The sequence below is a fragment of the Bufo gargarizans genome, chromosome 4 (assembly GCF_014858855.1).
Source record: "Bufo gargarizans isolate SCDJY-AF-19 chromosome 4, ASM1485885v1, whole genome shotgun sequence".
NCBI classification, from domain to species: domain Eukaryota; kingdom Metazoa; phylum Chordata; class Amphibia; order Anura; family Bufonidae; genus Bufo; species Bufo gargarizans.
Genome location: NC_058083.1, coordinates 417,771,968 through 417,791,101, shown reverse-complemented (window position 1 = coordinate 417,791,101; position 19,134 = coordinate 417,771,968). Strand labels below are relative to the sequence as shown.

General features: G+C 42.8%; 1 protein-coding gene across 1 annotated transcript in view; it reads left to right on the top strand.

Annotated features, from left to right (window-relative positions):
- Window positions 1-9,167: 9,167 nt before the first annotated feature.
- The window catches only part of SLC22A2 (solute carrier family 22 member 2), a 105,882-nt gene continuing 95,915 nt past the window's right edge, over window positions 9,168-19,134 (top strand). The window contains exon 1 of the mRNA XM_044292069.1: window positions 9,168-9,704. Within this exon, the coding sequence (XP_044148004.1) occupies window positions 9,297-9,704 (408 nt within the window). The 5' untranslated portion in view covers window positions 9,168-9,296. The remainder of the gene's footprint in view (window positions 9,705-19,134) is intronic.

The window sequence follows — 19,134 nt, the reverse complement described above, 5'->3', positions numbered from 1 at the left end:
TCTAACCTGAAGCGTCCCCATCACCATGGGAACGCCTCTGTGTTAGAACAAGGAATAACTAAATTAAAAATAAAGGACGGAAGGTATGTAGAAGAGAATAAAGGGCTAGCCGACTGCCTTAATGAATACTTCTGTTCAGTTTTTACAAAAGAAAAAGAAGGACCTCCACTAGAAAGGATGACTATTAAATCGTTTGATGCATGTGTCTTTACAGAGGAAGATGTTCTAAGTTTGCTGTCTAAAGTGAAGACAAATAAGTCACAGGGGCCTGATGAGATACACCCAAAATTATTAAAAGAGCTTAGTGGTGAGCTGGCAAAACCGTTAACAGATTTATTTAACCAATCATTAGTAACAGGAGTCGTCCCGGAAGATTGGAAATTGGCAAATGTCGTGCCCATTCACAAGAAAGGTAGTAGGGAGGAATCGAGCAACTATAGACCAGTGAGTCTGACATCAATAGTAGGCAAATTAATGGAAACCCTATTAAAGGATAGGATTGTGGAACATCTAAAATCCCATGGATTGCAAGATGAAAAACAGCATGGGTTTACTTCAGGGAGATCATGTCAAACAAATCTTATAGATTTTTTTGACTGGGTGACTAAAATAATAGACGGTGGAGGTGCAGTAGACATCGCATATCTAGATTTTAGTAAGGCTTTTGACACTGTCCCACATAGAAGACTTATCAATAAACTGCAGTCATTGAGCATGGACTCCCATATTGTTGAGTGGATTAGGCAGTGGCTGAGTGACAGACAACAGAGGGTTGTAGTCAATGGAGAACATTCAAAACAAGGTCATGTTACCAGTGGGATTCCACAGGGATCTGTACTGGGACCAATTTTGTTTAATATCTTCATAAGTGACATTGCAAAAGGCCTCGATGGTAAGGTTTGTCTTTTTGCTGATGACACAAAGATATGTAACAGGGTTGATGTTCCTGGAGGGAAACGCCAAATGGAAAAGGACTTAGGAAAACTAGAAGAATGGTCAGAACTCTGGCAACTGAAATTTAATGTGGATAAGTGCAAGATAATGCACCTGGGGCGTAAAAACCCAAGGGCAGAATATAGAATATTCGACACAGTCCTGACCTCAGTATCTGAGGAAAGGGATTTAGGAGTAATTATTTCAGAAGACTTAAAGGTGGGAAGACAATGTAATAAAGCAGCACGAAATGCAAGCAGAATGCTTGGATGTATAGGGAGAGGTATAAGCAGTAGAAAGAGTGAAGTGCTTATGCCGCTGTACAGATCACTAGTGAGACCTCACTTGGAGTATTGTGCGCAGTACTGGAGGCCATATCTCCAGAAGGATATAGATACTCTAGAGAGAGTTCAGAGAAGAGCTACTAAACTAGTACATGGATTGCAGGATAAAACTTACCAGGAAAGGTTAAAAGACCTTAATATGTATAGCTTGGAAGAAAGAAGAGACCGAGGGGATATGATAGAAACTTTTAAATACATAAAGGGAATCAACTCGGTAAAGGAGGAGAGCATATTTAAAAGAAGAAAAACTACCACAAGAGGACACAGTTTTAAATTAGAGGGGCAAAGGTTTAAAAGTAATATAAGGAAGTATTACTTTACTGAGAGGGTAGTGGATGCATGGAATAGCCTTCCTGCAGAAGTGGTAGCTGCAAATACAGTGAAGGAGTTTAAGCATGCATGGGATAGGCATAAGGCCATCCTTCATATAAGATAGGGCCGGGGCTATTCATAGGATTCAGATATATTGGGCAGACTAGATGGGCCAAATGGTTCTTATCTGCCGACACATTCTATGTTTCTATATACTGTCGGATCTGAGGTTCACGAAGTAGCTCATATCCGACAGTATATTCTAACATAGAGGCGTTCCCATGGTGATGGGGACGCTTCAAGTTAAAATATACCATCGGATTGGAGAAAACTCCAATCCGATGGTATAAAAGAACTCCAGACTTTACATTGAAAGTCAATGGGGACGGATCCGTTTGAAATGGCACCATATTGTGTCAACATCAAACGGATCCGTCCCCATTGACTTGCATTGTAATTCAGGACAGATCCGTTTGGCTCCGCACGGCCAGGCGGACACCAAAACGACTTTTTTTTTCATGTCCGTGGATCCTCCAAAAATCAAGGAAGACCCACGGACGAAAAAACGGTCACGGATCACGGACCCCGTTTTTGCGGACCGTGAAAAAAAACTGTCGTGTGCATGAGGCCTTAAAGAGAAACTCTCAAAAATGTGCCCTGCTGGAGCCTAGACATTTTTTATTTCCTATCTGTTTGATGTATACAAATGTGCAGCACTCCATGTTTTTGTATCCCTCAGAGTCTATTTAAAAAAAAAGCATACGTTAACATAATTTTTTTTTTTCTACCATGGAACTGTATGGTGAACGGATGCTACTGTACGGCATCAGTCTGAGGCATCTGTTAACACATACATTTTTGGTATGCATTAAATGAATGGCAAAAATAGAATGTGAACCCAGCCCTAGTGTCAGAATAAGCACCAGTACACATTGGAGCAGTGTGGCAGAGAGGGGAGGCCACCATGTACTGACAGAGAGCTAACTGGTCCTGGTGGTCAGGGATGAGGACTGTTTCCCAAGGGCACAATGCAGGATATAAGGGGGGCACAGTTACATGACCCTGTGACATTAGAAGATCCTTATGGTGAATGCGGTTCATAAGCCACCATAATGAGAGGCAGAGGAGTGAGACAAGGTTGTGATTATGTGGCTAGAGATAAAAAAAAAAAAAAAAATGTAACTGTTGGCCAGTACAGGCCCCAAAAATTAGCCAATAAGTATTCACCTGACAGCAAAGAACTTTTGATTCTGTGGCTGGAGGTACATTAGGCATTCACAGAATAAATATGTAACTGTTGGCCAGTACAGGCCCCAAAAATTAGGCCTTTTATGCCGCTGTATTTACAGAAGACGGGGACCATGATTTGTTTTCGGTGGTGGTGGATATTTGTGGGCTGTCATGAGGAAATTCAATCAAACGTGGTTGACTCGTCACATGTGTTGAATTCCTCCGAGATCCATGCCTCATTCATTTTTAGAAATGTGAGGTAGTCCACACTGTCGTGAGCTATGCGAGTGCGCTTATCGGTCACGATCCCCCCTGCTGCGCTGAATGTCCTTTCGGACAGGACACTGGACGAGGGGCAAGCCAACAGTTCCATGGCAAATTGTGCCAGCTCTGGCCACAGGTCAAGCCTGCACACCCAGTAGTCCAAGGGTTCATTGCTTTTCAGAGCGTCCACATCGGCCGTTAACCCGATGTAGTCGGACACCTGCCGGTTTAGGCGTTCCCTGAGGCTGGATCCGGAGGACTGCTGTCGATGGGTTGGCTGCAAGAATGATCTCATATTCGAAGTGACCAACACATCTTCAAACCGCCCTCTTGTATGCGCTGTTGGATTGGTACCCGCAACTGTTTCTCTGTGAGTAGAAATTCCTCTGCTAGCGCCCTCAAACGCAGAATACAGCATTCTCAAAGCAAGGTCTGGAAGTGCTGCATTCTGACAGCCTTCTGTGATGGTGGTAACATTTCTGCCATTTTGTGCTTGTACCGGGGGTCTAAGTACGTTGCCACCCAGTACTGGTCCTTGCCCTTTATGCTTTTTATACGGGGGTCCCTCTTCGAACACACTAGAGCATGAAGGCCCCCATTTGCACTAAACTGGAAGCGGTGGAGTGGCCTGACTCCTGCTCATCATCCAGGATAATGTTGTCCTCGTTCTCCTCCCCCCCCCCCCCCCCCCAGCCATAGACAACAGCAGGGATCCTAGAAATGTTTAAAGCATGCTCTTCTTGCTCCTCCTCCATCCTTCTCTGACTACTCTTCAGACTCCTGTTGTTGACTTGTCTCAGATGGAGTAGCCCCCCTGGGAATTCATCCAGCATTGCGACTTCCTCATCTTCCTGCTCCTCGACGGCTTGATCAATGACACAACGTAATGCACGCTCCAGAAAGAAGGCATAAGGTACGATGTCACTGATGGTGCCCTGGCTGCAACTGACCAGTTTGGTGATCTCATCAAATGGCCGCAGAAGACTGCATGCTTTGCTCATGAGCAGCCACTGGCACAGTGAAAAAAATAACAATCTCCCCAGAACCTGTCCTGCCGCAGAGTTCGTACATGTAGTCAACTGCACGTTTCTGCTGGAGCAGCCTATCAAGCATATGCAAGGTGGAGTTTCATCGCTTCGGCAGTCACGAATTAGACGTCTGATGGGCAGGTGGCGTCATGGGTGTGTCAGATCTTCTAAAATGGCCAGAGATTTTCCTGGCCTGCCGCAAGATGTCCTGGACCCCGGAGTATTTGGCAATGAATCGCTGCACTACTAAGTTGAGGACGTGTGCCATTTTGCCCTGTATCAGGGCACTCAGCAGATTGGCACCGTTGTCGCACACCACTTTACAAACTGTCAAATTGAGCAGGGTTAGCCACTGATCGGCCTGTGACCACAAAGCTGAAAGGAGTGCAGGGCCGGTGTGGCTCTTGGCTTCCAGGCACAACAGACGCAGCACAGCATGGCAACGTCTTACCTGGCACGTCAAATAGGTTCTGGGGGGCGCAGCCAAAGAGACTGTAACAGAATAAAAGGAGTAGTCAGCTGAGGAGGAGAGGGAGAATAAAGTAGGAGGAGAAGAGGCAGGCCTGCATGCAATCCGTGGCGGTAACACCAAATCTACACGGGTGCCATGAGTTGCATGCTTGACGGCCGTCAGAAGGTTCACCCAGTGGGCAGTGAAAATTATGTACCTTCCCTGCCCGTGTTTGCTAGACCACGTGTCTGTGGTCAGATGTGTCTTGGCACCGACACTGTGTGCCAGAGATGCATTCACTTGCCGCTGAATGTGTCCATATAGCTCTGGGATGCCTTTCTGGGAGAAATATTTCCTTCCGGGGACCTTCATTGCGGTGTTCTAATGGCCACAAATTTTCTAAAGGCCTCCGAGTCCACCAGTTAATAGGGCAGTAGTTGGCGGGCTAGAAGTTCTGACAAGCCAGCGGTCAGCCTTTGGGCAAGAGGGTTATCCGGCATCCTCTCTTTTCGCTCAAACATTTGGGGCAACGAAGCCTGATGTTTGCCAGATGAACACGAGGACTGCATGGTGGAAGGTGGCGTGGGGGAGAGAGGAGAAGAAGAGGCAGGACAGGGAGCAGCGGGAGTGTGGCATTGTGGGTTCCGACGCTGTTTCTTACACTGGGCTCGGTGATGGGAGGCCAGGTGCCTTCTTAAGGTGGTCGTCCCTAGGTGAGTGTTGGGCTTACCGTGACTTATGCGTTGACAGCACAGGCTGCAGATGGCAACACTATTGTCAGCAGCGGACACGTTAAAAAAAGCCCACACTGCGGAGCCATGTGCCGACATACTTGGAGCGCCAGACGTGACCGTGCATGGTGGATGGCTCGTTCCAGATACATTAGCAGTCTGCTTTTTGCCTCCTGTGCACTGTAAATTCTGCCTGCTTGTCCTCCTTCTCCCTATCTGCTGCTCCATCTCTTCCTCTGAACTCCCCCCCCCCTCCCTTCCTCTCTTGTGGGCACCCACGTGACATCCATTGACACGTCATCATCGGATTCGTCACCTTCACCACCACTGACATTAGAGATCTCGGAGTAGGCAGCAACAGCGGGGACCATCCTCCTTGGGCTGATCTGGGTACTGTCAGACTGCTGGGTGGCGACCGTTGATACCTCCTCTTCCTGATGCCAATAATGGCTGCGCATCGATAAGGTCTTGTAATGGATGGGAAAATAATTCCTCTGACTCAAGCGGAGGGGATGTGGTGATGTCGTCTTTGGGGGGTGCACACAGCAGAGAGTGAAGAGAGTGCATATAGAGAGGATGAGGAGGGTGCAGAAGCGGAAGGCTGAGTGAGCCATTCAACCAAGTCTGGTGCGTCCTTTGACGTAATCGCATGCACCTTCTGCAACGTCCTATTTAGGCTGCGGCCTGGTGCACCTGCCAGACCAGTACCACCCCGTCGGAATGGCCTGCCTCTTCCTCTGCCTGTCATTTTCAAAATGACCCTGTGACAAAAGTCCCTATAGAAGAGCAGTATTTGTGGAAGAAGGTATATCGCACCCATGCCTCAATCAGTTTTTTTGGGGGGCAACTGGTAAATCACACCAGTAGAAATTATTTCTTCAAATAGTGTTTTTCACGCTGTGTAGATGTGGTAACGCAGCAAAACCGCAGACAAATGCTGCACTACCTAAATGCACTATATAGAAAGTATATTATTGGTATATAAAATCCGTGCTTCAATCGTTTTTTTGGGGGGGCAACTGGTAAATCACACCAGTAGAAATTATTTCTTAAAATAGCGTTTGGCACTGTGTGTGGCTGCAGTATCGCAGCAGAACCGCACACAACAGCTGCACAATGCAATTGCACTATAATATACTTTCTATGTTAGAAAGTATAAGTATATTACACCCCTCAGTATGTCACACCTATCGATAGCACACCTATACCAGTCCTTAAAAGGACTTTTGTGGCCCTATTAGCTAGCGATTTGTGTCCCTTACAGTCTGTCCCTGCTCCACACAGCAACCTCTCCCTACACTGGCAAAAGACTGAATGTAAAATGGCGCAGAGATCAGGTTTATTTATAAGGTAGGTGGTATGTCTATGTGCTGAAACCTCTCAATTGGCTGTCCTGTACCACCTGTGTCACCATGTGTCATGGGTCAAAGTTCACAATGTAAAAGAATATGGCGGGCGCAAATATCGCCATATGTTCGGCAAACAGTGAACGAGCAAAGTTCGCCGCAAAATGACCGCCGGGCGAACCGCAAGGCCATCTCTAGGTTCACTACAAAGGTTCCATCAGTTGGCCATACACAATAAAGTACCCATGCAGTAGATGGGGTTGCCACCTCACTAGAAGCTTGTTTCCACTGAAATAGAATATCAAACATTGTCTGATCCCTTTGTGTCCAATAATAGAGCCATTCCTATAGTCATTAAATGCATTTTAAAAATAAGCAGGATCAATCTGTAAATATGTATACAGCTAATTTAAGGTAATATACGGTTTGTGGACATTAAAGAAGTATTGGCATTAAAGGGGTATCCCACACAATATACAGTATTTCTTGCCTATCCACAGGGGGTCGGACTGCTGGGACCCACAGCAATCCCAAGTGTCCCCTCTGAATGGAGCAGTAGTGCACATGGTTGTCCGCTGCTCCATCCAATTCTCTGGGACTGATGGAGCATTTTCTATGTCAGTGAATGGAGTTGTGGACCAACATGCGCAATATCACCGCATTAAGACTTGGGGACCCTCCATTCTCAGGATCACTGGAGGTCCCAGCCATCACACATCCGCCCCCCCCCCCCTCTCCAAATACGATATTTATCACCGGTACTGTAGACAGGATACTCGTGGGCAAACTTCTTTAATTGCATAGTCATAGGATATTCCACCAATAACTGACTGTAGGCATCCAGACACTGGGATTCTCACAGATTCTTAGCATGAAGAGGGCTGTTTTTTTAACCCTTGCACAGTGCCATTTGTTGTGTATATAGAATTGGATGACTGTAATCTGTTACTATTCTTTTTTCCTGGGACTGGGAATATATGAGGTTTTAACTTGTTCAAACATTTGACAATCATTGACTGACTAAAGAAAAAGTTAAAGCAAGGATTACTTGCTTTGTTAGTTCTTGCGTCTTTTTTGTGTTCCCCCCCCCTCTAAGTTAAAGGGCTTCTACCACCAGAAATACTGTTATGTAGCTGACTGACAATAGCGATGCGCTAATGTCCGCACTACATAACAGTATGCTTTTTACCTTTCTCCCTGCAGCCGTTCTAATAAAATAAGCACTTTTATAATATGCCTCTAGGTGCTATGTGGGTGTAAAATCAGCACCTAGAGGCTCCGTCTACTCACGCTTTATCCCGCCCAGGTCCCCTGTTCTGCCCGCCTCGCTCCTTTTGATTAATGGCACAGTCCACCGTATTGCTGCCGAAATCTTGCGCCTGCGCCGTTCACTTTCTTTCTTCGGCGCAGGTGCAGTTAGTGAATGATGCGCTCCTGGTGCCGGATTCCTCACTGCGCCTGCGCAGACTACGTCACAGTGAGGAAGCCGGCATCAGGAGAGCGGCCTTCCGCTCACTGCGCCTGCGCCGAATACAAAAGTGAACGGCGCAGGATTTCGGTAGCGATGTGGCGGACCGTGCCATCAATCAAGAGTAGCGGGGCGGGCAGAACAGGGGACCTGGGCGGGATAAAGGGTGAGTAGACGGAGCCTCTAGGTGCTGATTTTACGCCCACATAGCACCTGGAGGCTTATTAGCATATTATTAAAGTGCTTATTTTATCAGAACGGCTGCATGGAGAAAGGTAAAAAACATACTGTTATGTAGTGCTGACATGGGCGCATCGCTATTGTCAGTCAGCTACATAACAGTATTTCTGGTGGTAGAAACCTTTTAATATTAACACCTAAACCCACCTAAAAACCTACATAACAATCATCTCCCTAAAGGAGCTCATAGACGTTGATGAAAGACCACCATGGATGACTGATAATATGATGAGCAACACTCCTATGAACATATCAGACTCTGTCATCCATAAGGTGCCCAATAGATATTAGAAGACATGAATGTTTCCACCTGTATCCATATTCACTTTGTTTGACCATCGCCCACTTACTGACATTTGGTACCAAATGAAAAGTGCACATTCAATTTGTGAAATAGTTTCTATTATCAGTTGCCAACCGGATAAAGAGCCAAATCTCTAGTTTTTCCAAGGTTATTTTATGACTGTATGTGGCTGGTATGGGTCATTAGTAATATCATGGTAAAATATTGTCTAGAATGAGTACGACCACATGTGATGTGATGGCAAATAACACTGTCTCTCCCATTAGGATTCCTAGGTAATATTTAGAATAAGGGCGATTTTGACTATATTACTGGAGGGGGGAATTCACTTCACTGAATAAAATAAATAAATAAAAAGTCTGCTTACTGGGATCTGCTTTCGTAAGGTTTTTTTTTTTTATATATCACTTGGCTTATTTTCTCAATTTAGTGACTTATAAAGGCTAAATATTTTAAATTTGTTAAGCAGGTTTAGCATGTAATATAACCCACACAAAAAGAAGAGTAAAGGCAGAGTGATAGGTAACTTGTTATACACGTCTTAATGACAGTTTTACAGATACTAGATATTTTTGAAAGTTTCTACTAAAGTTTATAGTTGGAAAGACTGGACTGCCATCACACATCCTGCGATACACTCCAACAATGACGTCTTTTGATGATATTCTAGACGACATAGGACAGTTTGGTTTGTTCCAAAAGCAACTGTTCCTTCTCATGTGCTTCATTTCTGCTGTCTTTACTCCAATATATGTAGGCATTGTCTTTCTAGGCTTTGTGCCTGACTTCAGATGCAGTAATCCTGCAATTGAGGAGCTGAGGAGCAAATGTGGCTGGAGCTTTGAACAGGAGATAAACTATACTGTCCCATGGCTTGATGACTCCACTCAAACCAGTCAGTGTCTTCAATATGATATTGACTGGAACACGACGTCTCTGAGTTGTATTGATCCATTAGGGAATCTTACAAAATCTGGTTACAGGAACCTTACTCTCACCAGCTGTACAAATGGTTGGGTTTATGACACTACTGGGTCATCCATTGTGACAGAGGTAAGCTTCTTTATTTCATTTTACATATTTATATTTTTGTAACATCACACTGTTATATTGAGCCTTCCATCGGGGTTCAGACATGGTTTCTGCCACTTGATGGCAAAAATATTGCAGCATGCAGCCCACTTTCTAATATCAAATGGGGAACCCCTGCAGATCCTATTTAGTAAGTACTGTTTACCGATACAATGGATTTGGTAAAGTGTTATGGTTTCAGGGACTGAAAACATATATGAACAAAACCTTAGATGTGTCTCCATGGAGTGCAGCCACAAATGTAGCATTGCCTTCTTACTATAAGGATAGTAAAGTTTCTTGTAGAAAATGTATTCATTGGGCTATTAAGATAGTAAATATAATAAAATATATCTATTTCATGCATTACAGTTTCAGAACAATGTGTGAAAGACGCCTTATGCTGAATGGAAAACTAGGCGATACTGACAACCCTTATGAATATTTTAATGACAGCCATTAGTGGTTGTCACACTGCATCTATTACATGTGAGGGAGACAAAGATATCCAAAAATAACTGAATAGAATGAGCTCCCAGTACTAGTTGAGAGCTCTGAGACCTATACTTCTCTTTAGGGATAGATTCATATTGCAATTACAGTCTACGGTTAAAGAATATGCTGGGATAACTCCCAGCTAGAGCTGAGTAAATCGATTCTAACTGAATCAGATTCGTCAAGAATTTAGCAAAAATTCTTCCAAACGAATTCAGAATTTTGTCTATTTGCTTCGGACAAATCAAGTGAAACGCGCCTGCCATTTTACATTTAAAGTTCAGTAAAAATACACTAGTAAGGGAAACCACAGCAAGGATGCAGATGTTCACTGGTATATAAGGTTCTGAAGCACAGATGCCATAATGAGAGCAGCCACTATGTGATAGGACATGTCTGATATGTTAGACATATTATAGTTTTGTAGGGACAGTGTAGTGATTGTGAACATACGTAGATTGAAATACTAGGTAGAACTTCAAGTTTTACTATTAGGGACAGGATAGGGGCATAAGTGTGCATTAGTCATATTTCCCAGCATCTCCAGCAGTATTTATATCGCCGCATATGCTGCACAATTGAGCCTTTTTTCTTCCAAAAATGTTTCAAACTTCTACAGTTTACACATGTGCAATAAGTACATTAAGTGCTAGCATAGCAGCATATATTTTTGCTGCACCTAGTAGATGTCCAATTGGGCCTTTTGCTGTTTCCCTAAAACCTGTTTGCAGTTTTTCTACCATCAGTGCAACAATAAACATATTGTAGTGCACTGGTCCCCAACCAGTGGCTCAGGACCCCCTGCTGTGTGGCTCACCATGGAAGTCCTGAGTTATGATCATATGTACTAGCAATTTGCAATTTACATCTACCTATCCTAGATTTACCACCTAACAATGCCAATTTGCATGATATAACACTAGTGTGAAATTTCACCCTGAAATATTTGTCAGTAGTTTGCAATTTCATGTTTTCTTTCTCCACATTCAAAAGATCAAAATGTATCTCCTCTATTTTTTAATTGCCTGTTGCTCCAGACTAGTACCTGGGAACTGAAGCAAAGTTTGGTTTCGAGTTTTAAAGTTATTCAACAAAGTCACACTTGACTTTGTGAATAACCAACTTCAGCTCAAAAAAGTTATAAAAATTGTCTTTAAAAAATCCATGTATCAGTCGTCTACTTGACTGTCTTGCAAGAAATCTGTATGCCCACATACCAAATCATTGTGGTCAGCGGGCTCTCTGCAGGCAGAAAAAAAGATGTGTCCATTTTGGCACAAATGTAGATACTATGGCTTTCCAATTCATTAATTGGCATCAGTCTCACATAGGGAAAATCCATTTATCAGAGTTGTGTGCCTGTACAATGTGTCAGACTTTTTTTCCCCAAAATTTGTTTAAAATTGTCTTGTCCTCAAAAAATTTATGAGATTTAGGCTACATGTACACGAACATTGTTTGTTTCCGTGTCTGTTCCGTTTTTTTAGCGGATAAGATGCGGTCCGCATCAGTATGTCAGTTGTGTAGCCCCACAAAAAAAAAATAGAACATGTCCTATTCTTGTCCGTTTTAGGCATTGTTACAATGGATCTGCAAAAAAAACAAACGGATGGAATACTGATGTCTTCCGTTTTTTTTTGTTTTTTTTTGCAGACCGCAAAACACATACGGTCATGTGCATGTAGCCTTATCCTCAAGTTCCAGGTCTTCATACATTTTTTTTATTTTAAACAATTTTGGTGACGTGTACGTTCACACATGACCGATTAGCTGTGGGAATTCTGCAGTACAAAAAAATGCACCAAATGGGTTTCTGTCGCTAACTTTTTTGCTGAAATGCTGCAGATTACACACAGATTTCAAGTTTTGTATTGAAAAAGGTGAAAGTTCATGGTATAAAATAACATACTTCAGAATTAAAATATGCCCAGGTGAGTTTAAACTGCAGATATTTTCTGCCATGTGTAAATGAGAATATTCAAAAAGTTTATTCATTTTGGCAGAACTGTATAATGCTGCAGATTTGCCACACAAAAATCTACAATGGTGAATCTTGACCACAGCTCAGTCACATGTGGATATAGCAGAAAGTTGTCTAAATTCCTTGTCTTCACTAAAATTGGTAAAAGTCATGACTTCAAAAATCCATTCCCTCGAATATGCCTGCATATACCAAACCACCTCCCTTTGCAAGCTCAATTTTTTTTTTTTACTAAAAAGATTGACAAAATGTTTAAAAGTGTCCTGTCTTCAAAAACTGATGAATATTGTCTTTAAGTTCCTTGTCTTCATCAAAATTGAAAAAAAAAATTGTCCTCCCAAAAATACAATTTCTTCAGTGTGTCTGTGTAGACCAAACCATCATCACCTGCAAGCTCTAATTTATTTTTATTAAGAAGATTGATTTAAATTCTGTGGTTTTCATGTCTTCACCAAAATTGTTTAAAAGTGTCCTGTCTTCAAAAATAGATGAATATTGTATTTAAGTTCCTTGTCTTCACTAAAATTGAAAAAAATTGTACTCCCAAAAATATAATCTCTTCAGTGTGTTTGCGTATATCATCTGCAAACCATCACCATCTACAAGCTCTACTTGATTTTTACCCAAAAAAATTCTTCTCTTCCATTATCCCTGCAAAAGAGCCATTCCTGTCTTATACTCTCATGTGGCAGAGAATGTGGGGCAAGTTGCACGCCACCATCAACACTTCAAGCAGCAATTATAGTAAAGGACAGTACATGTCTTTCATGGTCCATTGGGTCAATGTATTGTTCAGCAGTGGCAACGCCCCACACTGCAACAAGGCCAGGTCCTATTGACACCTCCACATTTGTGTTGCTCTGGTTCCCACACCAGGTGCTTGTCCACCATCTCCACATCCTCCTCAATGGACTTCCTCATATCCCCAACAAAAACAGTACTGAGCTTTGTTTCCATTTATGCCCCCTCCCTTAATATGTGTAAACTGAAGTGTTGCATTTTAGCTGTTCTCATATAGCTAAGAAGGCCCTCTTGGACTTGCAGCAATAGAATGGTCTGCCTTTGCACTGCATGATCCCATGACAGGGAGTATGTCAGGCAATGGCAGCTCATCAGGGAAACTTGTCGCGTACTCAGGCCCTTCAAAGAGTCCAGTTCTAAGTAGGGTCAACAGCAGCATCAGTGATGTCATCAATCTTATATTAGAACAAAGGCTCTTGCTAATGCAACAAGGGATGGTGGAAGAAGAATAGCTTCGCATATTATGGCCTGTACCGTACCTGTTGGGGGGCCCACATAGATGAAAGTCTCATAGTAGAGGAGTATAAGGATGAGTAGTTACCGCTGGAAAAGGAGGAGTTGGTGGTGGTGGGGGACGAGGCTGATGATGACACTGGTCATGACGAATCCTCCCAGTGGGGAGTGGAGTCTGAAAAAAAAGGGGTCCTCAGGGACACTGGCAAGTATGGCATGCTGCTGAATAGCCAGTGGCGTAGCTACGGGCCCGAGCTTAGAAGGGGCCTGGGAGCAGTCATGGCTGTCATCAGGGCTGTACAGCTACTACTGCTGTATGGGGCCCAGAGGTAGATAGTACAATAGGGGCCTGGCCATATCCTGCAACTGTTATCAGGGTTGGGTGGATCCTTTGCACGATCCTGCAAACCCTCCCTCCTAATGAAATGAAGCTGCCCTTTCTGCTCTGGCAGAGCAGGAAGTCAGAACAGAGGCCCCTCCCATCAGCCAGTCTGCAGAGTGTGCTGAGGAAATGGTGATCCTGCCTCCCCTTCCTCCTGAAGGCTGTTCAAAACCCACAGCTTACTGCTAATCAGTGGGGACCAACAAGAGACACTGAGCTGAACTTCATCTGCCTCCAGAAAAGGTAAGTGGAAATATCTCTGTGTGTGTTTATGTATGTATATGTGTGTATATGTGTCAGGCTGGGGGCTTTATGCCTAAATTCTTTCAAACTGTGTTATGTATAAATTATGTATTTTTTAGGTGGCTATACATATATATATATATATATATATATATATATATATATATATATGTGTGTATGTATGTGTTTTTGAGAGTGTACAGTATGTACAATACAGACCAAAAGTTTGAACACACCTTCTCATTCAAAGTTTTCTTTATTTTCATGACTATGAAGGCATTGATTACTGCTTTGCCCACTCTTGGCATTCTCTTGATGAGCTTCAAGAGGTAGTCACCTGAAATGGTCTTCCAACAGTCTTGAAGGAGTTCCCAGAGATGCTTAGCACTTGTTGGCCCTTTTGCCTTCACTCTGCGGTCCAGCTCACCCTAAACCATCTCGATTGGGTTCAGGTCCGGTGACTGTGGAGGCCAGGTCATCTGGCGCAGCACCCCATCACTCTCCTTCATGGTCAAATAGCCCTTACTTTCAAAGTTTTCCCAATTTTTCGGCTGACTTACTGACCTTCATTTCTTAAAGTAATGATGGCCACTCGTTTTTCTTTACTTAGCTGCTTTTTTCTTGCCATAATACAAATTCCAACAGTTTATTCAGTAGGACTATCAGCTGTGTTTCCACCTGACTTCTCCTCAACGCAACTGATGGTCCCAACCCCATTTATAAGGCAAGAAATCCCACTTATTTAAACCTGACAGGGCACACCTGTGAAGTGAAAAACATTTCAGGTGACTACCTCTTGAAGCTCATCAAGAGAATGCCAAGAGTGTGCAAAGCAGTAATCAAAGCAAAAGGTGGCTACGTTGAAGAACCTAGAATGACATATTTTCAGTTTTCACACTTTTTTGTTATGTATATAATTCCACATGTGTTAATTCATAGTTTTGATGCCTTCAGTGTGAATCTACAATTTTCATAGTCATGAAAATAAAGAAAACTCTTTGAATGAGAAGGTGTGTCCAAACTTTTGGTCTGTACTGTATATATGTATATAACTAGGGATGAGCAGATCGCTGGATGTCTGGGTTCGAGGGGTTCGGCTGAACTTCGTTTCAAAGTTCGATGACTTAAAAAAGTCATAGAAAGGGCTAGAGGGCAGCAAAAGGCTCCAAAGTGGGCGTAAATGCCCTGCAAACAAATGTGAATAGAGAAATGACTTAACCTCTTAAGGACACAGGGCGTACAGGTTAAATGTTGTATCTGTTCCGAGCTTTTATTTATCTTACTGCTATATTATATGTCTGCGAAATATTCTTTAATCAATTCTATTTTAGCCATTTGTTCAGTGATTTTATGTCCCAATTCATCAACTAGACAATGGATATAGTTTTTTTTTTTTTTGTTTGAGCCGCTACAAAGGCCGCTGACTATTTTCCTGGTATTTGTGCATAAATATAATTATCCCTTACATAATTTTATTTTTTATATTCTGCCAGTAAAAAAAATTTGTCCTTTAATTTGGAAGCTTTCTCTATCCACGCAGTATAATTTTGCTCTATGGGATTCTCAATATACATTTTTTTTTTTCCAACTCTTTTTCCAGGTTTATTTTTCCTCTTGTTCCTTTCTATATACAGTCAGGTCCATAAATATTGGGACATCTACACAATTCTAATATTTTTGGCTCTATACACCACCACAATAGATTTGAAAGGAAACAAACAAGATGTGCTTTAATTTGAGGGTATTGACATCCAAATCAGGGGAACGGTGTAGGAATTACAACAGTTTGCATATGTGCCTCTTACTTGTTAAGGGACCAAAAGTAATGGGACAGAATAATAATCATAAATCAAACTTTCACTTTTTAATACTTAGTTGCAAATCCTTTGCAGTCAATTACAGCCTGAAGTCTGGAACACATAGACATCACTAGATGCTGGGTTTCATCTCTGGTGATGCTCTGTCAGGCCTCTACTGCAACTGTCTTCAGTTCCTGCTTGTTCTTGGGGCATTTATCCTTCAGTTTTGTCTTCAGTAAGTGAAATGCATGCTCAATCGGACTCAGGTCAGGTGATTGACTTGGCCACTACATAACATTCCACTTCTTTCCCTTAAAAAACTCTTTGGTTGCTTTTGCAGTATGCTTGGTTCATTGTCATCTGCACTGTGAAGCGCCGTCCAATGAGTTCTGACGCATTTGGCTGAATATAAGCAGATAATATTGCCCAAAACACTTCAGAATTCATCCTGCTGCTTTTGTCAGTAGTCACATCATCAATAAATACAAGAGAACCAGTTCTATTGGCAGCCATACATGCCCACGCCATGACACTACCACCACCATGCTTTACTGATGAGGTGGTATGCATAGGATCATGAGCAGTTCCTTTCCTTCTCCATACTCTTCTCTTCCCATCACTCTGGTACAAGTTGATCTTGGTCTCATCTGTCCATAGGATGTTGTTCCAGAACTAGGAAGGCGTTTTTAGATTTTTGGTCGTTTGGCAAACTCTAATCTGGCCTTCCTGTTTTTGAGGCTCACCAATGGTTTACATCTTGTGGTGAACCCTCTGTATTCACTCTGGTGAAGTCTTCTCTTGATTACTGACTTTGACACACATACAACTACCTCCTGGGGAGTGTTCTTGATCTGGCCAACTGTTGTGAAGGGTGTTTTCTTCACCAGGGAAAGAATTCTTCGGTCATCCACCACAGTTATTTTCCGGGGTCTTCCGGGTCTTTTGGTGTTGCTGAGCTCACCGGTATGTTCCTTCTTTTTAAGAATGTTCTAAACAGTTGTTTTGGTCACGCCTAATGTTTTTGCCATCTCTCTGATGGGTTAGTTTTGTTTTTTCAGCCTAATGATGGCTTGCTTCACTGATAGTGACAGCTCTTTGGATCTCATCTTGAGAGTTGACAGCAACAGATTCCAAATGCAAATAGCACACTTGAAATGAACTCTGGGATTTTTATCTGCTCATTGTAAGGCCGAATGCACACGGCCGTTGTTCACGGCCGTGAGCGGTCCGTGGAACCGCGGCCTGGATTCCTGCTGAGAGCAGGAGCGCACGGCATCTTTAGTTGCTATGACGCTGTGCGCTCCCTGCTGCCGCCACAGTACAGTAATACACTGGTATAGATCATACCAGTGTACTATTGTATTGCGGCGGCAGCATGGAGCGCACGGCGTAATAGCAACCCATGACGCTGTGCGCTCCTGCACTCAGCAGGAATCCAGGCCACGGTTCCACGGACCGCTCACGGCCCTGAACAACGGCCGTGTGCATTCGGCCTAATTGGGATAATGAGGGAATAACACACACACCTGGCCATGGAACAGCTGAGAAGCCAATTGTCTCTTTACTTTTGGTCCCTTAACAAGTGGGAGGCACATATGCAAACTGTTGTAAATCCTACACCGTTCACCTGATTTGGATGTAAATACCCTCAAATTAAAGCTGACAGTCTGCAGTTAAAGCACATCTTGTTAGTTTCATTTCAAATCCATTGTGGTGGTGTATAACGCCAAAAATGTTAGAATTGTGTCGATGTCCCAATATTTATGGACCTGACTGTATTACTGTATATTTAGTGATGATCCCTCTAATGAAGGCCTTTGCAGCCTCCCATACCATACTCGCTGCCGCAGAGCCGTCATTGATATAAAAAAAACTCTATTATCTCTTTCAGAATCTTACTATGTATATCTATCATATTTCTCCATCCTATATTTATATTCATCCCTCTTTTTTTTTTTTTCATATTTATATTAATTTGGTTGTGATCCGAAATTCCACGTTGTCCATATTTAACCCCTACACTATCTAGTAAACCTTTATTATTTGTGAAAACTAAATCAATCTGTGATAAACTCCTATGGGTTTTTGAAAAACACTAATATTTTCTTAAATTTGGGTACATAACCCTCCAAATATCAATCCAACCCATCTCCTCTGTGGTATTTTTTAATTTAGATCCCATACAGGGAACTTGAGTGTTACCTATTCTAGATCTATCTAACCTTACATCCATTACGTTATTAAAATCCCCCATAACGAACAGTGGTTTATCCCTCATTTTAAGTGCAATATCATGTATTTTTAATAGGACGTCGATTATAAAGGGTGGCGGTATATACACACTTGCTAATAACCATGATCTGCCTTCCATTATATAGTCAAGCAAAACATAACAGCCCTCCCTATCTGTAACTACTTCCACAATTTTTATGTCTATATCCCGATGTATTAATATGCTCACCCCTCTCGCATATGATGAATAAACTGAATGGAAAGAGTGTTGCATCCACGGCCTGGAAACTCCGACCATCGTCTTGCCCATCAAGTGTGTTTCTTGCAGGCAGACTATAGCAGGGAGGAACCTGTGTATTGCGTCAAAAACCGCAACTCTTTTTGTGCCCTTGCTCAAACCCCTAATATTCCATAAGATAATTCTCATATATTTTATTCTTAGATCTGCCCATTTTCAGGATATTATTTGGGACCCCCAGGGATGAGGAGAGGAGAACGGAACAAGGGGGGGCAATCAGCATGCATAACCCTACCATCCCTCCTAAATGAGCCAGGATAGCCTCAGCACTGGTTCTCTAACTTAGCATCATTCCCCCGTTACAGCCCGCACCCAACCCAAATACCGCTCAGCTCTTTATCTTTTCTTTGGCCCATTCTCCGGCCGCTTCTGCTGTATGAAAGAACCACGTTTTATTTTCCCATTCAATCCTCAGCTTAGCCGGAAACATCATTGAATATTTTATGTTTTTTAAACGCAATATTTTTTTCACATCAGTAAACCGACTTCTTTCGTTTACCGTTTCCTTTGCATAATCTGAAAATATAATTATTGCTGTGCCTGAGTATTCCAGCCTACCTCTCTTCTTTGACCTTCCTCCTTATCCCTAACCGATAATAAATTAAGGATAATTGCACTCGGTCTCGTTCCTGGGGGAGGTATCTTTGCAGACAGTCTGTATGCTTGTTCCACAAAATCTTTGTAATCAGAGATGTCCTGACCCAGTTGTTCCCTCAGCCACGTTTGCA